The sequence below is a fragment of the Mustela putorius genome, unplaced genomic scaffold (assembly GCF_011764305.1).
Source record: "Mustela putorius furo isolate JIRA1106 unplaced genomic scaffold, ASM1176430v1.1 tig00537227_pilon_pilon_pilon, whole genome shotgun sequence".
NCBI classification, from domain to species: Eukaryota; Metazoa; Chordata; class Mammalia; order Carnivora; family Mustelidae; genus Mustela; species Mustela putorius.
Genome location: NW_025422368.1, coordinates 28,328,380 through 28,353,053, shown reverse-complemented (window position 1 = coordinate 28,353,053; position 24,674 = coordinate 28,328,380). Strand labels below are relative to the sequence as shown.

The window sequence follows — 24,674 nt, the reverse complement described above, 5'->3', positions numbered from 1 at the left end:
TTTTATACTTACCATTTCAGTTTTTTAAATTTGTCTTTTTATCTATAATTTATATTTGTGTATATAAGGTTCAGCTCTCGTTTTTTCCGAAGAATCTGTTTCTCTCTCTCTATCTTGCTCTCTTTTTTTCCCTCCACTTGGGGACTAATTCATTAGATATTCATTGATTTTTTTTATTTTCTTTTTCATATTTTGACATTTCACAATTGTCTATTATGTATCATTCATTTACATTTTGAGTGTTAAATCATTGTCCTATAATTTGGGTTAAATGTTATAATGTTTTAATAATTTTTATAACCCACTAGGATATTACTCTCCTAGTATTTTCTGATTCTTATCAGTTTATTTTCTCAGATAAAATGTATGTAGTTGTGTTTTACAGTTTCCTAAACAAATATGAGTGGCTTTTGATTGAGATTGGGTTAAACCTGTACATTTTTGTGGGTAAAACTGAGCACTTGATAATTCTATAGAATTCGGTCTTCTTAATCAGAACACTGTATGGCCATCAATAAGGTCTTACCATTTTGCAAATGGTTAAAAACATTTCTTGGTAATGTTGTTCAAACACATACTAGTTTTTTATTGTCTCTACTAAGTTGTCATTGATGTTGTATAGAAAAGCCAATGAGGTATATTCATATGTTGAATAGTCTGTCCTGTTCATGTGCTAGCTTATTAGTGATGGGCAGTTCTTCCATTGGTACATATGAGTAGCAAGCATACTGGACAGATGAATGGAATTTTATTCCTCTCAGTCAATATCTTGTATTTTCTTAGTGTTCTAGTTACATGTTATTTTCAATAATTAAATATCATGCTTTGTGAGCAAGTAGCTCAGGGCTATTACAACTATGGGACTAGCTTGATAATGTTTTATAAAGTTCTTTTTTTTTTTTAATGAAAATCTGTATTTTGTGACCTTGGAGGCATATTTTGCTTTAAATCATTTCACTCTTTAGAACTCTCCTATTTTTGTGATATTATCAAAACAGGACTAAAAATGATTGAAATATTTTGGCCTTCTCATTTTTATCATTCATGACAGTAAATTAAGCTATAGTAATGATTTGTTTAGCATTTTTTTTTTCAAAGATTTTGTTTATTTGTTTGACAGAGAGACAGATCACAAGTAGGCAGAGAGGCAGACAGAGAGAGCGAGGGAAGCAGGCGTCCGCTGACCAGAGAGCCTGATGCGGGACCCGATCCCAGAACCCTGGGATCATGACCTGAGCCGAAGGCAGAGGCTTTAACCCACTGAGCCACCCAGGCGGCCCTAGCATATCTTCTTGATAAGCTAGAAGCTTAATGGCATGTGAAAAGTTTTACCTGGGTTAACATCTTTCTAGGATTTTCCTGACAAAGAACCATAAAGCTGTAGATTAGTAGACTCTCTCTATCACATAGTGATATTAAAACATCTTCAAAACAACTGCCAGTTGAAATGTTAGCTATCAAACCAGAAATTATTATTACTTTAAGCATGTTAATTTATTTGTGATAGCTACTTAATACATTCATATTAAAACATAGATTTCAAAAATGTAATTATTCTTTAGAAAAAGTAAAAATATTCTCCACATAAAATAAGTATCATTGAATTTACGGTAATTGTTCTATTATATTACAGCTCATGGGTCATTCAGAATGGGATCACAAACGAGGGCCAAGAGGATCACAGGTAAGTTCATTTTCCTTTCCTTATTTTTGCATTTTGTTTCTTAACATTCTGAGCTGTGAGTCTTGTAAAACTCAAGCAATAACAAGTAGAGGAAGAGGCAAATAATCATGCCATTTGTTTTTATTTAAGTTAGCTGTGATTAAAGTCTGGTTTCAGATCCCAAAGGCAGATGCCTGTGTATTCTTCCTGAGAGCTTTTTGGTATCCCAGATTGGTTGTGTTTATATGAATGTAGATTTTATATTCATCTTGTCTCTGCACAATACATTTTGATCAGCAACCCACTCTCTTGGTTTTATTCACTTCCTTTGATAATTTTTCTATGTATTTTCTTTCTCTTTCTACCTTCCTGTTTTTGGTTAAATATTTTGAAATATAATCAAAGTAAACCCTGAACTAATTACAGATTCTGTCTCCAAATTAACTGTCTTCGTCTTAGGGAAATAGAAAGATGAAAGGACCTATTATTTTTGAAAAGAAACAAATTCTGAACCTTTCTATATTACCAGATTGTTTTCATTGTCTTACTTTATGTCTTAGGCAAGGGGAAAAACTTCCATGACGCATTTATGCTTTTTAATGACCTAATTAGACAATGTGGATTTGTTTTGCTTCCATAATTACTTTGCCTGACAGAATGAGGGCTGAGTTTTACACGAAGAAAATTCCCTCTCCTCCTGCGGTATTTTGTGAAGAAAGATGAAAAATCCTTTATCTCTTAGCAGACTGTGTGTTTATGTGATTGTAGACGGCCAAGTAAAAATTGTTTGGGACATTTTTACCTCTCCTGCTCACACTTTCTATTTGCTCCTAAAAAATTATGGCTAAAAGAAAGCAAGTTGAATATGCAATACTGTGTATGAGAATTCATTTTCAAATGTGAGACTCTCCCAGTTTTTTTACAAAGCTGATATGGACCTGTGCTATCATTACATTTGCCTGGTAGTTATTTAATTTCGGTCACTGGGAGAATAAGACCCAGTCAGTCAGTTGTTTTAAGTTGAGATTTCAATAGCCATGGTTTTATTTTCATCCATTATCAACTTGATTAGTAAATAATATAAACCAGTCCAATGAAGTTCGTTATCCAAAAGAATTTATGTCTTGTCTTCCTTTACTCTTATTTCCCTTCTCCGTTTTCTCTGTCAGCTCTCCTTCTATTCACACCGGTAATATTTTAAATCAGAATTTGCTGCAAGAGTGGGAATGAAAGGATGAATGTATGGTAAACGCCATGTGATTCCAAACCAATTAAAAGTTAAAGATGAGCACAAGTAAGGAATTCAATAGTTCCCAATTATTGCCGCCCAAAACATTTTGCTATTCAAAATGTGCCGAGTAACTTCATGACTACAAAGTAAGGTAGTGCTCTATAGGTTTGTTTAAAATAAGTATTATTTACTCATACGACCTATTTGGGTTTTTTTCAAGTTTTTATTTGAATTCCAGTTAATTAACACACAGAGTAATATTGGTTTCAGGGGTAGAGGATAGTGATTCAGCACTTCCATACGACGGCTGGTGGGTGCTCATCACAGCGAGTGCCCCCCTCAGTCTCCATCACCCATTTCACCCATCCCCCCACCACCACCACTTGCTGACAACCCCCAACCCCGGCCCTGCCATCTCCCCTCTGGTAACCATCAGTTCGTTCTCTAGAGTTAAGAGTCTGTTTCTTGGTTTGCCTCCCTTTCTTTCCCCACCCTCCTTTGCTTGTTTGTTTTGTTTCTTAAATTCCATATATAAATGAAATCATATATTTGTCTTTCTCAAACCAACTTATTTCCCTTAGCATAATACTCTCTAGCTCCATCCATGCCATTATATACACATATCATATGTATTATATATATGTAAATACATACATACACATACATGCTTACAGAAATAAATATATGCACAGAATGGAATATTACTTAGCCATAAAAAAGAATGAAATCTTGCCATTGTAACCCATATGACCTACTTGAGTATATGTATTTTTGGATTTGGATTGGTCACTCTGTCATTATAAATTAGAAAAAAAAGTTATAAAAGCTCAATATTGCTTGTGTTAAACATAAAAAACCCAGAGTGAAAAATTTTGAATTCCAGATACTGCACATAGCTAGAAAACTTCAACATTCCACATGCACAAAATATATTCATAAAGTTTGATCACATTTGAAAGCCTGAGATGGTTTTTGAAAGGCAAATGCATTAGAACATTCTTGCATGAACTACCATTATCAACATCAAGGTCTGTCTGAGAATTTTCAGCTAGCTAAGTATATTCAATGCTTATGCCTTTGTCTCACTTTGATTCCTCAACTCATAAAAAATGAGTTGATTCCTCAACTCATAAAAATTATCAAGGTAAAAAGTAAAAACATACCCCCAAAACTAAAAACAGTAAATATAACAAAAACCATGGAAATTTCAGATAAGTGTTAGGAATAACTTCTTATCTAATTTTAATTGCCTACTGGGGGCGAAAAGACACTGTATTTATGTTTTAGATCATTGATCCCTTATCTTGCTATTATTTCCTTGAATATGTCTAAAGCCTTTTAGCCATTTCAAAGGAACTTCAAACAGACTGTGTCCGAATACAGATTTCTTAATAATTACTGATCCTCAAACCCCATCTCAGTTTAGTTTAATTGAAGACAATAAGTTTTTAAGTTCTTACTATGGGTACAGCATTTTAGTAGATATAAGTTCGAAGAGAAACTGAGTTGACGAGGTTACTGCATTCCAAGAGCTCACAAGTTATGTTTGGGTAGGGCAATACTTGAATATGTCATCTGAATATAAGGTAGGTCTAGTAAGTGTAAAATTACGTGTATAAACAAAATGTGATAGGAGTTTGGGTGGGACAGAGTATCCTTGGTAGAACTACTTCTTGGAGTTGCTATCTGGGGTGAACCTTCAACATTGGGTGAGGTTTGTGGGTTTTTTTTTTTTTTTTAATTAAAAAAAATTTTTTTTAAGATTTTATTTATTGGAGAGAGAGAGTGAGAGGAGAGAGAGTGTGTGAACAGAGAAGAGGCCAAGGGAGAAGCAGAGTCACCGCTGAGCAGGACTCCAGAAGCAGGGCTCCTTAGCAGGACTCTGGGATCATGACCTGACCCTAAAAGCAGATGCTTAACTGACTGAGCCCCCCAGGAACCCCGGGTAAGGTTTTAGAAGTGCAGTGGGAGGAAAAGGGAAAAACTGGAGTCAGAGTCTAAACTGGCAGAGTGTAGGATATATTTGGATATGTGAATTTTCTTTATAACTGCTTTGTCCAAACACATTGGCTAAGGATTCTTATAGGAACTACTGCAAAGGAAGGATTCTGAGAATGTCATTGATGTTATTGATTAGACATGGCAAAGAAGTAAGGAGGGTCAAAATTTTGAAATTCAGTATTTTGAGGAATGATTCATGCCATTCACAGACTAGTTTACAGAGAAGACAGTGATTTCAGTGTTAACAATGTTAAGTGAGAAGTGACAATGACAGTCCTGAAAGGAAATTTCAGACAGGTACTTGAGTACTGTTCTGGTGCTCTGTGGCCAGATTAGAGCCAGACTGAGTTCTGTAGTCAGTTGGGAATGCTAATCATACATATCACAATTGAATTACATCAGGAGATAGATTATAGAAGAATATTATAAGGAAAAAACAGAAGAAAGACTGATTCTTGGGGAAGGCTCATTGGAAGGGCTGGGAGGAGCCTGGGGAGAGAATTAAAGCATGCCCATGTCCTCACTTGGAGAGCAGTTAAAGGAGAAATGATGCAGAATCAAAAGAGTATAAATCCAGTTATACTAGGAAGATGATTGAGACCACAAACAAAGGTTCAAGAAAATGAAAAACATGGGAAATGCATTTTGATATAGTAATAAGCAGGACATTAGTGAACTTTGAGAATGCCATTTTGATCAAGAAGTGCTAGAAAGCAGAATACAGAAATTAAATGACTAGCATAAGGTCTCAGTAGAATGTTCTCTTGGAGAAGTTTTGCTTTAGAAGAGAGATGGCAGCAGAAATGAGTGAAATATGTTTTTATGCTGACGTGAGGTGTGTGTCTTAATAATTATTAATGGCAAAGAAAAAAGGATCAGTGTAGAGAAGAAATCACGAAAAATTTTCAACACGGGCTTCATTTAAGGGATGAAAAAATGGTACGGTTCAGGGAAGGGAATGTACTTTCTTCCAGAGTGGCCCTTTTGGCATCTGTCTGTTTTTCTCACGTGCCACCAATCCTTACCCCAAATCCTACCATTCACCCTAGTCAGGAAAATTGATCGTGTTCTCAAGTGAGGTTCACCAAAAAGCACAAATGAAGAAGCTTTGGAAAGAAAGTAGAGATATCTAGAATAAGGGATAAGGAATAGGGACAGATAGTATAAAATAAAAGAAGTACTGTGAGCTTAATGACTTCAGTTCTCTTAGTATAGAAAAGGTGCAAAAAGTTGGTGGTTAATAGTTGAAGATTTTGAATGGAGGGAAAAAATGGAGTAAATTCCTTCTGGATATCTAAAAAGGGGGACTGGCTTGATGCTTGAGCATCAAAAATGCCTAATAAAAGTAGAGGTCTATCACCTTCTCTGTGTGGGTAACTGGCAAGATAAATTTTAACCTATTTTCTATTGAATCAAAAAAATACCAATATATGTCAGGTACTTTTCTAAGCCTCTAAGGGGTCAAAAATGAACTAAATAACTCTGGCCTGCAAGAAACGTACAGTTTTACTTAAAGTCAGCCTTAGGTAGAGGATAAAAAATAATCAACTAGTACTGAGAGCGTTAATCATTGTGAGATAGAGTTAAGCTTCTCCTGGCCTTCCCTCCACATGCTTACGAAGAGATTTTCTCAGATTTGATGTGGTCCTCCAAACGACATCATGTGTACACTGCCACAGATAATAAAGAGGTATGCCCTTCCAATATTTATCAGATGGGAAAATGCATATATTGCTTCAAGTGAATTACTCCACTTAATTGCATACGACTTTGCAAACTCGACAATGATTTAATTTAAATTGATTTATTACTCACAATAATTGTGTGATGTAATTTGTCAGCCGACTCAAAGCTTTCTGGCGTTTTTTTCTTCTCCTTCTTATTCTTTTTCATCTCCTCCTCCTCCTTCCACTCCCTCTCCTCCTCTTGGTTGTTTTTTAAGTATATATTCTCAAATGGTAGATCATCCAAATTAGGAAATATGCTAAATGATGGACTTCCAGCAGCAGCAGCAGCAGCAGAACTCTTACTTGGCATCATTCCCAGTAATACCGAATGAAGGGATAAAATTCTCAGAAGGCAGTTGGTTTTTTATTTTTCTTTAAATTCTTAAAGAAAAGTTTTCCAGTGGGAAGTGAAGAAGGGCAATAGATAATCACTGTCCTTTGAGAAGGTTAAAAATGATTGGAGTGGATTCCAAGGAGCCTTGTGGGAAAAGATTCCTTCCGTTTGTGAATTTGTGAACTTGCTAAGATTTTAATGTACTCGGAACCAGCAGGCTCCTTTTAATACATAGTTAGAGACTAGCAGTTTCTTTAGTTATTTAGTGTATTATTGATGACTTACAGATTACCAGCCAGCCTTTACCAAATAAACTTAAGACCACTTATTGGCTTATCTAGTTCTGTAGACAATGGAATTCTGGTTTGTATGTTCCTAAATAAGTGAAGTACTGTATGTTCAATACAAGAAGATAGCGGAATATTCTGATAGGAAAAATAAGTTATCAGATATACTAAGATATTGTTTTGCCTAAAAATAAAACAAATATAGGTATGTAACATACCAAAATTTATGGGATGCTGCAAAAGCAGTTTTAGGAGGAAAGTTCATAAAGATAGAATCTATCTCAAGAAATAAGAAAAGTCTCAAACAATCTAACTTTATACCTCAAGAAAATAAAGAAAGAAAAAACAAAGCCCAAGGTTAGTAGAAGAAAATTACAAATTTCAGAGAAGAAATAAATGAGATAGAGTCTAAGAAGAAAATTAAATTAGAAGCCAGATCTTTGAAAAGGTAAACAAAACTGATAAACAAAAAAACAGCCTTTAGTTAAATTCACCAAGCAAAGAAAGAGGACTAAAATAGGTAAAATCAGAGATGAAAGAGAAGATATTAGAACTGATGCCACAGAAATACAAAGGATCCTAAGAGACTGCTGTGAACAATTATATGCCAATAAATTGGACAACCCAAAAAGTGGATAAATTCCTGTAAACATACAACCTACTAAGGCTGAATCATGATGAAATAAAAAATCTGAATAGACCAATTACTAGCAGGGAGATTGAGTCAGTAATCAGAAAAGTTTCAGCAAACAAAAGCCTGGGATGAGACATTTTCACTGGGGAATTCTACCAAATATTCAAAGAAGAATTTCTTCTCCTCAAACTCTTTAAAGAAATAAAAGAGGGGAAACTCTTCCAAACACATTTTATGAGGCCAGCATTACCCTGATAACAAAACCATACAAGGATGGCATACAAAAGGAAAACTAAAGGACAATATCTCTAATGAACGTAGATGTAAAAATCCTCAGCACAATGTTAGCAAATCAAAATCAACAATACATTAAAAGGATCATACACTGTGATAAAGTGGAATTTATTCCAGGGATGCAAGGATGGTCCAACATTGATAAATCAGTCAATGTGATATACCACATGAACATAAAGGATAAAAATCATATAGTTATCTCAGTAGATGGAGATAAAGTGACAAAATTCAGCATCCATTTATGGTAAAAACTCCCAACAAAGTGTGTATAGAAAGAATGTATCTCAACATAATAAAGGCCATACATTAGCCCATTGCTAATATCATATCCAACAGTGAAAAGTGGAAAACTATTCCTCTAGGATTAAGAATCTGTTCACGCTTACCACTTTTATTCAGCAGAGTATTGGAAATCTTAGCCAGCAAAAGCAAAAGAAAAAAATACAAGGCATCTAAAGGAAGAACCAAATCGCCATTTGCAGATGTCTTGAAATTAAATATAGAAAATCCTGAAGACTCCATTAAAAAAACTCTTAGCACTAATAAATGGATTCAGTAAAGTTGTGGGGTATAATTTCAACATGCAAAAATCTGCTATATTTCTTTACACTAATAATGAATTATCAGAAAGAGAAATTAAGAAAACAATTCTATTTATAATTGCACCAAAAATAATACAATACAAAAGAATCAATTTAATGAAGAAAGCAAAAGTCCTGCCTATTGCAAACTCCAAGACATTAATGAAAGAACTTGAAGACACAAATAAATGGAAAGATATTCTGTGCTTATGGATTCAAAGAATTAATATTGTTAAAATATGCATAAATATGCATACTACCCAAAGCAATACAGTGTAATCCATTTCAAAATTCCAATGGCATTTTTCACAGCAGTAGAATAATCCTAAAATTTTCATAGACTATCTCTCGCTCTCACACACACACACACACCCACAGCCAAAGCAATGCTGAGAAAGAGCAAAGTTGGGGGCATCATACTCCCTGATTTCAAACTGTATTACAAAGTTACAGTAATTAAAGCAGTATGGTTTTTATATTAAAACAGACACATGGATCACTGAAACAGAATGGAAAGTCCAGAAATAAACCTACGCATATGTGGCCAATTAATTTATGACAAAAGAGCCAAGAATATACAGTGGGGAAAGGACAGACAACCTCTCTTTAATAAGTGGTGTTGGGAAAATTGGACGGCCACACGCAAAAGAAACTGGATTACTGTCTTACATCATACACAAGAAATAACTTTAAGTAGATCGAAGATTTGAATGTAACAACTGAAACCATAAAAATCCTGGTAGAAACTTAGGCAGTAAGCTCCTTGACATGGTATTGGCAGTAATTTTTTTTTTTTTAAATCTGACAACCAAAGCAAAGAGAAAAAATCAAAGCAAAAATACACACCAAACTGTATCAATAAAATGAAAAGGCAGCCTATTGAATGAGAGATAATAATTGCAAGTCATACATTGACAAATATCCAAGGCATATACAGAATTCATACAACTCAATAGCAAAATCATAATTGATTAAAAAAGGGGCAAAGGATCTGAGTAGACATGTTTCCAAAGAAGATATAAAGATGGCTCACAAGTATGTGAAAAGATGCTCACATCCTTAATTATCAGGGAAATACAAATCAAGCTCATGCCTTTCAGGGTGGTTAGTATCCAAAAGACAAGAAATAAGTGTTGGTTAGTGTATGGAGCAAAGAGAACTCATACATCATTGATAAGAATGTAAATTGGTGCATTAGTGTGGAAAACAGTAGGAAGATTCCTCATAGGAATCCAGCAACTCTACTTCTGGCTGAAGAAACTGAAACACCAGTTTGAAAGGATATATGCACCCCCATCTTCATTGTTGCAATAACCAACATATGGAAACAAACTAAGTGTCCATTGATAGATGAAGGGATAAAGAAATTCTTACATGTATTAAATATACACACCCGCACATACTTACAGTGGAATATTATTCAGCCACAAATAAGAATAAAATCATGATGGACCCCTAGGGCATAATCTAAGTGAAATAAGTCATACAGAGTACCACATGATCTCTCTTTTGTGTGGAATCTTAAGAAAAAAAAAAGCTCATAAATACAGAGAACACCTTGATGGTTTCAAGAGTAGGTGGTAGGAGAAGTAGGTGAACTGTTTTTTGTATTTTGTGTTTTATTGGTTTCTTAAATTTAGTTTAAATAAATTGAATAAAATTTTAAAAATAAATGCTAAATTATCTATGTTGTATTTTGCAGCATAGCTTTAAGTTTGTCACATACTGGAGGCTCCAAACAGTGAAACTTCTAGAGTAAGATTGTGTACCTATATAAACTAGCTTCTGCAGCACTCTCTTAAGTCTTAGGATGAATTTTAATGGCAAATTACTATACTTCAGTGTTCTGTCCACTTGGGTCTTCAAGAAAATGATCTGTTAATAAGAGATCAACTAAAGTTGATAAACATAAGCTTTTGCCTCCTAGGGATCTAATTCAGTGACAAATCAGTTCTTTTCTGGATTAATTTGTGTTTTGATTAGAGTGTAAATAGTAATTTAAATGCTATCCCCGACTTATCTGGAATAATGCCATATGACTTTATTAAAGTTAATTCCATTTAGTATATTTAAAAAGACAACCCTCCAGATTTTTCAGGAATGTATTCCAAGGGATCAATGTGAGCAGATTGGGAGTCCATTATTACATTGTCCAAACTGCTGATGTGTCACTAAGGAATAATTCATGCCCGAGGAGAAGCTGCCTGTCAGTATTACTTTTTCTGCAAATACAGTGTTTTTTACTTGCACTTTCTTTTCCTTTTTTACTTTTCCATGTATTTAAACATTTATTTTTAAAGATTTTATTTATTTACTTGACAGAGATCTCAAGTAGGCAGAGAGGCAGGCAGAGAAAGAGGAGAAAGCAGGCTCCCTGCTGAGCAAAGAGCCCAATATGGGGCTCGACCCCAAGACCCTGGGACATGACCTGAGCTGAAAGCAGAGGCTTTAACCCGCTGAGCCACCCAGGCGCCCCTCCATGTATTTATATAACAACTGTTATCATTTTTGTTGTTGTTGTATTATGAATTTGTTTGAATTTTGTTTGTACGGAACGAAATGACAAATATTTATATTTGCCTAAGCCCTACACGTTTTGGGAATGGCCTTGTCATCTCATACAATGGTGGCAAGAAAGGACCTGACTGTTTAATACTAATGACCTCTTATCTTGGGTCTGTGGACATCATTTACATGAGATGTACACTACCTTTACTTTGTTAAATCAGAACTTTTTGGTGCATTTAAAAGATGAACCCAAGATAGGTGTTTCATACTCATCTTGTCCATGAAATCCTCCTCTGTTTTAAATATTATCCATTAGTCAGATCTAAACTTTTAGACAGTCTCTCCCTTACATTCTGGAAATTGCTTTAATTTAGTTTTGTTTTACTGTTATGTCTTTAATTTACATCAGCAAGATTTATAAGGTACAGTCTTAGATATTTGCCCTGATAGGAACGTTTTTTAAAATGTCTGCAGCATTCAAAGAGGATTTTTATTCTGAGAAAGGAAAATGGTGTTTCTGTTTAACCACTGAATCCAGTGGTATGTTACTTCTCCAGCATCTCTGGTCTCTCTTCCCAGTAGGGACCAGTAGTGAACTCACCCATCCACAGTTCATGTGATAGTGAAAAATGTGTCCAGACATGGTCAGGGAGGCAAGATTGCTTCTGGTTGTGAACCAGCAAGAGTACAGAATCATCTCTTTGCCACGCATATAGATGATAATAAATATTTATTTCATATAGGAAAATTGGAAAATAACTTGTTAGGTGTACAGCCTTTCAAGCTTTCAGGTTCCATCTTTAAGTCTACTCAGCAGTTTTGAAGAGCATATTCATTTTATGGTGAGGTAGTTACAGGAGAATCATTCCTAGAAACAAGGAGGAGAAAGTGCACCCTTTATACATTTCAGCATTCACGAGCTTCCAAGGAGCAGCCTCAGACAGAATGTGGCTCTGTCCATGTGGTGGTTGCATGGAACGTGTTTCTGGTGAACCAATGCATAACCTTGAGTAAATCACTCTTTATTGAACTCCCTGGTCTCTCTAAAAAGGTTATCGATGAACAGGAATTAAACAAGTCCACAGAAATAAAAGAGAAAATTGCCTCTGGCATTTATGCTCTCCCGCTTCCATGTTTATAGATCAGTAGACCTGTTGTTTAATGCTTATTGAATGACCCTCTTATTTGGGGGCCGTGGACAATATTCACATGACACATGTACTGCCTTATGTTTGTTTCAGGAAACACAATAGAGACATGAAATAAGCAGCTATAGATGACATGTGTTTTATCTGCAGGAGCTTAAATAGCTTAAGCAAAATCCCATTTACTAAGTCACAAAAGCATACTTCAAAGAAAATAAAAACAGTAATACTGCCCTCCACTCGCTAGAATAATAGAAGAAAGATGTGCTATCTGGAGAGCTGTTCCTTTTGTCTTTAAATCACAATACCCAACCAAGGGAAGTCATTTTTATTGCATACTGAGTGATTTTATGCCGTCTCTGGCATAGAGTAAGCTCTTGTTCTCCTTAATTATGCAACATACTCTAAAAGTATTAGGGGTTGATTTTTAAAAATTTTTACCTATTTGATAAAACTGATGGAAAAAAGATTGAGCTGAGCATCTTTAGATTTTCATGGGAAATAAAAATCTAAGACTAGGGTGTATTGACCTGAACAAACCACCCTCGAGAGTAGGAGGTGAAGGTGAGGGGAAGTGCAGAAAGTCCGAAGAGAGAGAAGGTCAGTTAACTAAAAGGTGTGAATTAAGGCAACAGAGATTAAGAAATAAGTTAACATGGACATCTCCTTTAGTGCACTAACAACAACAACAAATCCACCAAGATGCAGGTGTAATTTATAGAAATTTGGAGAGAGTGAGTGTTTTTATTTAACTTCTTAGTAATGCATCTAGGTTGTATGCAAAAATATATATTTCAATCTTATTCATGGTATAGGAGTTTTTCTTTACTCCCATTGTAGGGGATGAACTAAAAGTTTAAGAGTGCTGTCCCATGATTTTATATTGTCATCAAAGCTACTGATATTTTTTAATAAGATTTTACACATGGAGGTTGCTTGACAATTCTGTTTGCAGTTTAAGTAATTGTCCCATTTTGTGTAGAAGGCAGCCATTGTGTAAAATTAAGCAAATCCAAGGAACTCGTGCTAATAATTACAAAGCAAAATCCTGGCACAACATTAGAAATATTAGTGAACTGAAATTATCTCAAAATTTGCAAAAATGAAGGTTCTTGTCAAGTTTGATTTCTCCAGATCAGAGGGTGTTTTGTTTTGTTCTGTTTATTATTTTGTTTTTGTGATGATGCCTTATGCAATGACCCATTCCTGGAAAACTCTCAGTAATACAAGTCAAAGCTTATTCTTACTGGGAATCTGCAGGTTTTCAAACTTGAATCAAAATAATTTGCTTCCTGAATTTTGTGGTCCAGTGATTAAATACTTCTGGGTGACTGTTCACCCTTGGATCTCTATAGTGATTTCCATTTAGGATTTGAAACCATGCTTCTTTTCAAATCATTTTAACCCCAGATGTACAGAAAGTTGCTTACACAGCATCAGTGATACACACTTCAGTGAGCAATTAAAAATAAAGGTTTGGGAGAAAAACTCTCAGAAGGAGATTGTGAGTGAGACAAACAGATGGAATAGAAATCTCAAAAGCTAAGCTAGTGTGATCATCAGAAGATAAAGAAATTTTAAAAGCTCTAGTTGTCTAAGGATTGAAGCAAAGGAATGGAAAGAAGCTATCAGAAATGATGCAAAGGACACCCAAGGGAAAAAGGGTTAGTAAATAGAGGAACGATCACTCATGAGTTGAGACAAGGCTATGACCATTGCAGCTGCGTGGAGAAGGAGAACATGCATAAAAACATGCATAAGAGCCCTTTGATCCTGGGCATCATGATTTGTGATGGCGGTGGGGGGTGGGTTTGGCAGGTTTTAAACCCATTTTTATTACTCATCATCACTGGTTAGGATTACGGTGACTCACTGCCCTAACTTGTTGGCAGTTCTCTCGTACATCAAGAATGCAGCAATGTGATATGTATTTGTTGAGTTTTTAGGCCTTGTATGGTTTAAAAAAAAAAAAAATCTCAACACATTAAGTCAATTTGTGAACTCTAGTCCTAGAATAATTTTGATTTCTTTTTGACATAGAAAAACAGCATGACTTTAAATAAGCTTTGGTAAATAGTGTAGTATCGTCCCAGCAGTCAGGTTTATTTTATGCTGAGTATGGCAACCCAACACCCCAAATAGTAGATTTTTAATGAATATTTCCAAAATAAGTTAACCTTATTAGAATTTATGAACTTAGAGTTTCATCTGTTCAAGTAGGTTTTCTTAAACCAGGGTGCTTTGAAGAAATCTCTATTAATTCATAATAAAATACAGCAACCCCCTAGGATTTATTGAAATGATTTCTAAAGCATAAATCCTAAGACCAAAAAACCTTTTGTTTTACTTATGCTATTCCTCTGCCTTCCAGCTTCTTTATTTCAAAGCATCCAGGTAAGTTAAGATTCCCTCATTTTAATATCCGTGATGCATGTTTTAGGGTGGTATTTTATTACTTGAACTGTAAACGGCCATTATTACCTGAGAGAAATTTGTCATGTTGATTTTAATTAAGGAGAAGATAGAATTTAAATATATCCTTTCCCTTGGGACACCGGGGTGGCTCAGTTGGTTAAGCAGCTGTCTTCCGCTCAGATCATGATCCCAGCGCCCTGGGATCGAGTCCCACATCGGGCTCTTTGCTCTGCAGGGAGCCTGCTTCCCCTCTGACTCTGCCTGCCTCTCTATCTGCCTGTGCTTGCTCTCCCTCTCTCTCTCTCTGACAAATAAATAAATAAAATCTTTAAAAAAAAAAAAACTCTTAAAAAAATATATATATATCCTTTCCCATATAGAAACATGTGTTCCTGTCCTTCTCAAGGCCCCTCCCCGCTTCTCCCTTTGCTCTCATGACATGGAGTTTGTGAGAGCAGGCGTGCTCGTGTCTCATGAAGCAGAGATCTGAAATTTACATAAGGACTTTAATAGAAACTTGTGACACATGATATGACCAAGCTTTTCATTATTTTTTGCCATTTATTTGGCTTTAAACCAATGGAACAAACTGAACTTGGCATTGCTATTTCTGTTCAAAAAGAAGAAAAATATATAATTTTACTATTTCTTATATTTTGGTCTTGGCACTGTGGCTTTTGTTTATGGAAAAAGACAGGAGAGGAAAGTGCATTATTTTAACTTCACATGATAAATAATCTTACCAAACTAAAATTTCCTTAAAAAGCATTTGTTCTTTTTTTTAAATTATCATTATTGCAGTGCACACTGTTACTTAGTGCAAGCTTGAAAAGAGAAATAGTATTAATAACATCTTTAAATAAACATAGGTTTAAATACATCATTAAGATTATATTATATGTGTCCCATTAGATTTCAGCTAGTTTCTGTGCCTCTGTGAAAGGGAAACCTCTCATCTTATTATGTATGTTAATTCCTTTTCATAAATTTTTATAGTAAAAAGGAAAAGCATTTAGATTTACTTTTATTAAAAATGATAATGCACACTTATTGTCAAGATGGACATGTTTAGCTACTTTAAAACATTAATTATTTTTATCTGAAGTAAATTTATTCCAAATACTATTAATGGAAAATAGGAATAAAAGTAATCTCTGACTTCCAGGTGTTTAAAGGAAGTTCTGTTTTCATCATTTTATGCCCTTGTGATCATGAAAATTTTAATTGGTAGATGCACAATCTTCCCAGAATGAACAATGTACATGTACATAGCACATAGGAGATGCTGTATTACTTTGAATAACAAGGAGTTGAAGACTTTCTCCCTTTTTCTGTATTCTCTCTCAAACATGCAGCAAAGTACAGTGAACAGTGTACAAGAACCAAATGCTCACCATTTAAACTTAATAAACATTAACATTATGCTATATCTGATTGAAATATTTTATTCATTGATGATTGCTTAGAGGTAGTCTCATTAAGCTTTTTCATAATGTGTACATTTTTTTTCTCATTAATAGATCTGTATTTCATTAAATTTATTTTGCTATACTTGACCATGTGGAAATTTACAGGATATGGGAAAAATTAGTTTGGAGTATATGGAAAAGAATTACAGAATATGGAAAAGATTAGTTTTTTAAGAAGATAAGCAAGATCCTGGGGTTTTTCGCATGTAAGCAGAGTACTTTAATAAATATGTATACAAATACTGTGTACTTTAACACCATTTAGAACAAGCTGGTGGTGTATAACCAACCTAGTAACAAAGATGTATCCAGAAACACGTTAACAGGTAAATGCATGAGTGCAGTCATAAGCATGCCCTATATTAAAAATAAAATCATCTCTATGGAGATATTAAGAAAAGAATATAAGAAATTGTATTAACATTAAATATTTTCTTCTAAATAGTTTTGCTAATTAGACTTAAAATTTCTTTAAATCGTATTTTAGAAAGTCATCCCTGTGTGGATCCATCAGACCAGCTTTTTTTTTTTTTTATTAAAGATTTTATTTATTTATTTGACAGAGATTACAAGCAGGCAGAGAGGCAGGCAGAGAGAGAGAGGAGGAAGCAGGCTCCCCACGGAGCAGAGAGCCTGAGGCAGGGCTCGATCCCAGGACCCTGGGATCATGACCTGAGCTGAAGGTAGAGGCTTAACCCACTGAGCCACCCAGGCACCCCCATCAGACCAGCTTCTTAAAATCAACTTTATGGAAAGTAACTATAAAATTGGAAGTGGATGTTATTATCTATCCCTGAAATGTCATCTAAAAGTCTTACTTTCTGTGCCGTGTATATAAATATTTAATGGTTATTTTAAATGGCTTAAAAGATGAAGATGTTTTATATATTTTTATCTTAAAAGTGTGTTTATTGGGGCGCCTGGGTGGCTCAGTGGTTTGGGCTGCTGCCTTCGGCTCAGGTCATGATCTCAGGGTCCTGGGATCAAGCCCCTCATCGGGCTCCCTGCTCCGCAGGAAGCCTGCTTCCCTCTCTCTCTCTCTCTCTCTCTGCCTGCCTCTCTGCCTACTTGTGATCTCTGTCTGTCAAATAAATAAATAAAATCTTTAAAAAAAAAAAAAGTGTGTTTGTTTATTTTTGTTGGAGTTATTTAGAAATACTATATTCATCTCTTTCTTCAAAACCTTACAAGGGCTGCCCTATTTGCATATACAGTAAATAGTTTTTGCAGAACAGGGTCAAAAAATAAAAGAATTATAAAATCCTTTAAGACACCACCCTACTTAACATTTTTATCAATGATAACATAGACAAAAAATGAATACATATTTTGGTGTTACAAATAATAGCTAATATGTGAATGACAGAGTACATTTTCATTAAACTCCAGTTAAAACACTAAAGTAATAGGGATATCTGGGTTGCTCAGTCAGTTAAGATTCTGATCTGATTTCTGTTCAGGTCATAATCAGGTTTGTGAGACTGAGCCCTGCCTTGGGCTCTGTGCCAGGCTTGGAGCCTGCTTAAGTTTCTCTCTCCTTCTCCCTCCACACTGCTCTCCCCACCATAAGTAAATAAATAAAATACTAAACTAATGAGATTAAATTGAAGAGGAGGAAATAAAATTTTGCACTTAAAATTTTTAATAAAATTCTAATATGGAAAGTGCCTGCATCTTTTTATAAAGAACCGAAGAAATAGAAAATAAGACATCAAGATCTGGGTAATTTCAAGCCCAAACCATGGCTTTTCTAACAGGAAGTGCTACCTTGGGTTTCATTAGCAGTGGTTAGCAACAGCATACAGAGCAGGGTTAATCTAACAAAATCTGCACTGGCCAGATGCAGTGTTGCATTCAATTCCAAATGCCAGATTTCAGGAAGGGGATTGAAAAGCTGATCCACTCACACAGAAGATGATCGTGTTTAGACAATGTGGGAGAAAAGAGCTTTCCTGGCTCATCAGAAGTGTTAGGATATTGAAGGGGAGTACAAGTGCATTCAGATTCTGGTTGAAACTGAGGAGGACATCTCTGGCTTAAAAATTGACTTAGACTCAAATCAACTTAGAAATAGTATCAGGTAATAAATAGTGTCCTTGAATATGAAGGTGTTTTGATTATTATGGAGGATGGTTTCTCTTAGAATCCTTGAGTTGACTTCATCAGTGTGTGTGTCCTGATTGTTTCTGATCAGTGATGAATAGTCCGAGATACTGAAATCTCAACCTCCTAAATTAGTGTGCCTCAGAAAAGAGTCCTGTTATTATGCTCTTCATTTGATGGAAATTTCCAAATCTAGGCAAACCATAAGTTTTGAGCTCAGATCTGGACTGTATTCTGAACAGAGTACATACATACAATGATCAGTTCCTGTTGGGGAGCAGTTTGAAAGCTGTCATTGCCCAGGATTAGTGATATCCATTCAGGGTCGCCTAGGGAGTTTATCACTGATTGATGAGGTTTTAGATGGAGCTAGGAAACCTTCCTTTTAGATGTTTCCCAGGTGATGTGAAGAGTGCCCATGTATTCCATCGTTGACTTAAAGGAGATACAGTGGATGGTGAATGGATTTCAGTGCCAAAGCTAATCTTTGTCTCACTCCTGCCTGAAATTCTAGAGTTAGAGTGACATTTCTTACTGTTCCCTCCTGGTTGATCTATAAACTGTGAAAGCTTAAATTTTGTAGTGGTATTGGTCATTTATTCATGAGTATGAATGAAGCGTAACGGAAGTGTTTGATGAGGGAAGGTATAAGGGCAAAGAAATGAAGGCACCGGATACTGGAGTTGAAAGACAGAAACAACACGGATGGCTGACAGTGGTTTCTCTTTCCCCAACTTAAGGTACCAGGACAATAATTTGACAGTTCCAAGAAGAATTGTTCGTGGTGTAATCTACATGAGTGATGCCCACCCCCCTCCGAGCTGTGCACTGTACAGCATGAACAGCTGTGCATATGGCCCTTAATGCCTGTTAAGTCTATTTCTACACTCATAACCAAATGATTATTTTAAAACCTAAACTTGATTGTGTCCTTCCAATTAACTCTCAGGAAAAGGACAACAAGGCCTATTACTTTCTGACTCCTAGCTTTCCACTAACATCTTTGCTCTTTCTCTAAAATAGGTCAGATTTCCTAAATCATTGGATGGCGTTGTTATTTCACTTCTCTCTGCTTTTATAACTGTTTTTTCTCTGCCTGTAATAAGTGCTTCCCCCCCCTCTCTTTTTTTTTGTCTTCTTAAATCCTCCTTCAGTACAGTTGAAACATTGAGTACCAACATTTGTTTAAGCATTAACTTTGCTCCCACAAGACATTTTCATCCATCATGCAGTTGTCATAGAACTTAGAATATTATGCACAATTTCCCACCAAACAAAAACTTCTCATTTTCAGGAACTAGGTCTGGTTTGAATCTCCCGTGGTGACTGCCACTCAGAAGTTGTTCAAAGAATGTTGAGTCATGAAGGAGTCAATGGGGCAAACAGCATGAAATCATCTGAGCATGTAGAACTGTCATTTAACCTGCGTCATGATTTGTCTCCAGTGTGGCCTTGCTTTGATTTGAAGGAGAACTGGAGTCTTAGTTAGTACTCAGGAAAAGCATATTTTGAAGAAATGAGAATTGTTCTAACAGTTTCTCAACTTTAAAAAGTATCTTATTACCGATCATGGGTGGTGCCAATATTTACCAAATTGTAGAGCTCCTACTCCTTAAAGGTCTGAATAACTTTTTTTATTCTGTAAGGGCTTTCAATAGAAGTTGCAGTAGAGAAGAACTGAAAAACTTTTAAGAAGGAATACAGAAAGTATTGGAAATCAAATTTATGTTGAATGTGTTCAACTTGTTTCTTAAGTATATTATTAGGCTGATTTTAATGTTAATTTTTATTTTATTTTTATTTATTTTTTTTTTTTTAAGATTTTATTTATTTATTTGACAGAGAGAAATCACAAGTAGTCGGAGAGGCAGGCAGAGAGAGAGAGACACGGAAGCAGGCTCCCTGCTGAGCAGAGAGCCCGATGCGGGACTCGATCCCAGGACCCTGAGATCATGACCTGAGCCGAAGGCAGCGGCTTAACCCACTGAGCCACCCAGGCGCCCTAATGTTAATTTTTAAAAAAATATATAACCTGGAACCAGAAAACAAACAAACAAAAAACCTTCACAGCCAAAGTTCTAGAATGATTTATAAACTGTAACAAAACTATCTTAGAATGTTAGAGTATTTTATTAGCTTAGAACTCTTCAGTAATATCCCAAATAGAAGCCCAATCTCTCTACCCAAAAGTAAAAGATTAAAGTGTTGTATAATCTTTATCCAGTAATCTACATTTACCTAAAGATGGAGAGTGTCTTTTTTTCTGCCCATTTTCCCTATTTTCTTTCTGCATTGATTGCATATTTAGAATTTTTAAGGTTCTAATGTTAACATTTATGGAAGAATATAAAAATAGAATATAGTTTCTCATTGCTTCATGTGACAAAAGAGAAACGATTTGAAATAAAAGATTAAAAACATATCATGAGTTAACTGCAGGAAAAAGAAACTAGTATTCATTCATATGTACTTTTGTACTTTCCTTTTCTTTTTTTTTTCTTTTTTTTCTTTTTTTTTTTTTGCCTGATTGGGCAAGGTACTTAATTCCCATGATGTATTTTAATCGATAAAGTAATTCTGGAAGGCCACAGTTAACTTAGTGATTTAGCGATGGTTTTAGAGCACCTTCTGTGTGTGGGTTTAGTGCTAGTGGGGAGGCAGTTCCATGGAAACAGGGCAGATGCATTTTGCTCCTTAGGAAGCTCACATTTGAGAATTCTTGATTAAATTACACATGTACTCTTGAAGAGAAAGACTTAAACAGTTTATATGACTGGCCAGAAGTCACAGAGCTAGAAAGGTATGAGGTTGTGTTCAAACCCACGTCTGAACAGAGTGCTGCTTTTGACTCTACTCTGCTGTGTTGCCTTTTCACCGAGATATATTTGATACCTGATTTTACAGTTTACAGATAAGGTAAAAACACTTTACAGATAAGGTAAAAAAAAAAAAAAAAAAGATTGGTTTTTCATACCACTGCTAATTACCATCTTTTAAAATAACCTTGTTTTTATTGAATTGTGAAACCTTAATTTTAATTACAAGCAGAGCCCTGTGTTGCGATGGAGGTTATAAATTGAGAGTCTCAGAAATTTAAATAACTGCACGGTCAATCTCTGAGCACTGGGTTTTCCAAACAACCTTGTAAATGTGCAGGAAATAAACATTTCAGAGTGCTTTACTGACAAAAAAAGGTGGTTTGAGGCAACACAAATACACTACTGCATTTTCTGCTGCCAAGTCTGCCTTGTGTAAATTAGATTTATTACGTACAGTGCATGAAGAAGTTTTGCTCCAAACCTGTGCCGCTCTCGTACCTTTCCATCTTACCACGTGTGCAGCAGGACTGTGAAAGAGCTTAGTTTATTTATGATTGACTAGAAATTACCTCTAAATAGGAACTTTGGAAGACCTCTCAAAGTGCTACAATTTTTAATTTACCCATGGAGGTAAAATTTACTATACCTCCTCTTCTTAAACCTGCACATCTGTCAAAGCAAAGGGTTGTCATTAAATTTCCTTGGCATTTTATGAAACTACACATTTTAGAGTAGTATAGTCCTGCAGAATTCCACACGAACTGAAATGAAAAACAGGTTGGTGTGGTGGTATGGAGAATGATCTTTGAAGTAATAAAGATCCCAACTCCACCATGAAACACGTATGTCATCTTAATACAATATTTAGCTTCTGGAAGTCCTAATTTTCTCATCTGGAAAATGAGATAATATCTACTTTGTAGGGTTATTCTGTGGATACAGTATATTATAAAGCATTAAATCAAAAAGAGTATCTGGAATAAATATGCTCATTTAAATAGTAGTTTGAAACATCTCACCAGCATCTGCTACTTCCCCCACCTTTTTCTTTTATTGTTCAAGCATGATGTATGGCACGAAGGACCCAGGCCTTCCATCCCATCTGATCTCTCACAACAGATACCTCTCATTTTCCTTTGGGCCTCAGAGAACCAGCTTATATAGGGTCACATTTGTCAAAATGCCCTGACCATATCTATTAAGCATTTTTCTTTGCTTGTGTTTCTTTCCCAAAGTCAGCAGGATCTCTCATGAACCATTCCACCGAAAAGCTGATTAGCTCAAGCTTATTATTACACAGATTTCTTTAGTATATGAGAAATGGTATTATAATCAAGCTCCAAAATGGAGTGATCTTCCTTCCAAATTTCTATAAATGTCATTTAACATGTTATTTATTGTATTACCACTGATGACAGAGGTAAGAACAATGAACTCTTACTTGGAATGCCCACTTCTCCGGTAATTTATGAGGATGAATTATATCATCATTCATAAAGTACTTCACAGGTATTTTCAATGAGAGTGTTAATTTTTATGTTCTATACATTGCAAAATAAATTTAAGGCTAAATTATCCTCGTTAAACTTGGATTTTAACTTTTTAAATTAATATTTTTGTTTACTTAGAATGTGAAGCAAAATATAAGCTTACATTAAGTAAATTTCAACTTTCTTAAAAGTTACCTAACCATTTCATTACGGCTAATATATTATTTAAGATTAAGTTATAAAACTAATTAAGATTAAGCTGTAAAAAAATGATTCAAAGCCAGAAAGGAGAAGAAAGTTCTGATAAATAACTACAAAAACTGATTTTTAGCCTAACCATAGGAAGAGTTGTTTTATTTTGTTTTTTTGACCATATAAAGCATTTGGATAGCCCTGCCAGTTTGTTTGTTTGTTTGTTAAGATTTTTATTTATTTATTTGACAGAGATCACAAGTAGGCAGAGAGATAGAGGGGGGAGCAGGCTCCCTGCTGAGCAAAGAGCCCAAGGTGGGGCTTGAACCCAGGACTCTATGACCATGATCTGAGCTGAAGGCAGAGGCTTAACCCACTGAGCCACCCAGGCACCGATGCCAGTTGGTTTTGATGTGTACTTTGGGTATTAGCTGATTAAGCAACTTTAAAAATCACCTGATGCTGTTCACCGGTAATAATGTGGACTCATAGATGGGAAGTGTCTGGGAATTTTCTCTCTATATATAAAACTTATTAAATAATTTAATATATAACTTATTAAGCTCTATGGTTGTTTGGTATCATCTTCAGACCTCCATTCACATAAAATTCTTTTTCTGCTTTATTCTGAATTATATCATATTACAAGATTGTGTTAAAATTGGCAGTTTATGCAATTTTCACTCAGAGGCTGTTTCTTTCACTTTGTATCTTTTTAAAGCCCAAAGTACTTGAATTTACCTGATAAACAAGCTCTAAGTACAAACTGCAATGACCGTACCATATAGTTTCGTACACATATGATGACTGAAAAGATCTTTTTTAAATGTACAAGTACACTCAAATGCATAAAACTAATAGAAATTAGGTCAACATTTGCATATATTCACAAATCAAAGAATTTATACTTAAAAACTATTGCCACATCTTAATTTGAACTTTTTATTATGATATACTAATCTCTTAAGTGACTAGTTACTGAGAGAATTGCTTAAATTTTAGCATTACTGGTCTGTAAGTTTTCTAAATGTGGTTTGAGGGTAAAATATCTTACCATTCTGAGGCAGGAATTTGAGAACAAAATTAGTTTCAAATATATATTGAGTTGTGAGCAGTATTTCATATGTTATAATCTTTACGTTGTCCACTGAATGTCAGATTAGCAGGAAATAGCAAAAATGACAAAAATAAAGATGTGAACATCCTGAAATAAAGACAGACTATATGCAAACTAATTAAAAACAGAGGGATGAGTATCTTGGGAAGTGTTAGGGTATCTGGAAAGCAGAAAATAAGGATTGCTTTGGCCTTAGCATAATGTGAAAGGACTAAATCCTCTACCAGCAATAAAAAGCAAAGAGGAGCTGACTCTGAGCAATAAACACTCATTTATCAGTGGAAATAAGATTAGACAGTTTTCATTTTAAATATGTTCAATTTTTGGAAATTTAAAAATCTATAATTTGTCAGTAGAAAACAGTTTTCTTGTCAGTTACCTAAAAACATTGATAATGAAAATATTACATGTCCTTCCTAAGTCATACGCTTTTATAGGCACAGATGGACTTTCTAATTTTTCAAGTGGAATATGTCCAGTTGTTAGAATATAAGATTCAGCAGTTACATGAAATTACATAAAGGAATAAAAATTAAAGGATAAATTGATAAAAATGGAATGAAAGTCTGTTTCCCAGTTTCTACTTTTAGATCTTTAAGCTTCAGAATCACACAGAAGTTTACAGTTATTTGTAATTTTTGTTAGGCTTGTCTTTTACATTACA

The 24,674-nt window shown here is 34.9% G+C and overlaps 1 protein-coding gene across 2 annotated transcripts in view; it reads left to right on the top strand.

Moving 5' to 3' along the window:
• The window catches only part of PDE3A (phosphodiesterase 3A), a 321,856-nt gene that overhangs the window by 194,179 nt on the left and 103,003 nt on the right, over nt 1–24,674 (top strand). For both annotated transcript variants that reach the window (XM_004755730.3, XM_004755732.3), the window contains exon 2: nt 1,634–1,684. In XM_004755730.3, coding sequence (XP_004755787.1) covers nt 1,634–1,684 — 51 coding nt within the window. The remainder of the gene's footprint in view (nt 1–1,633; nt 1,685–24,674) is intronic.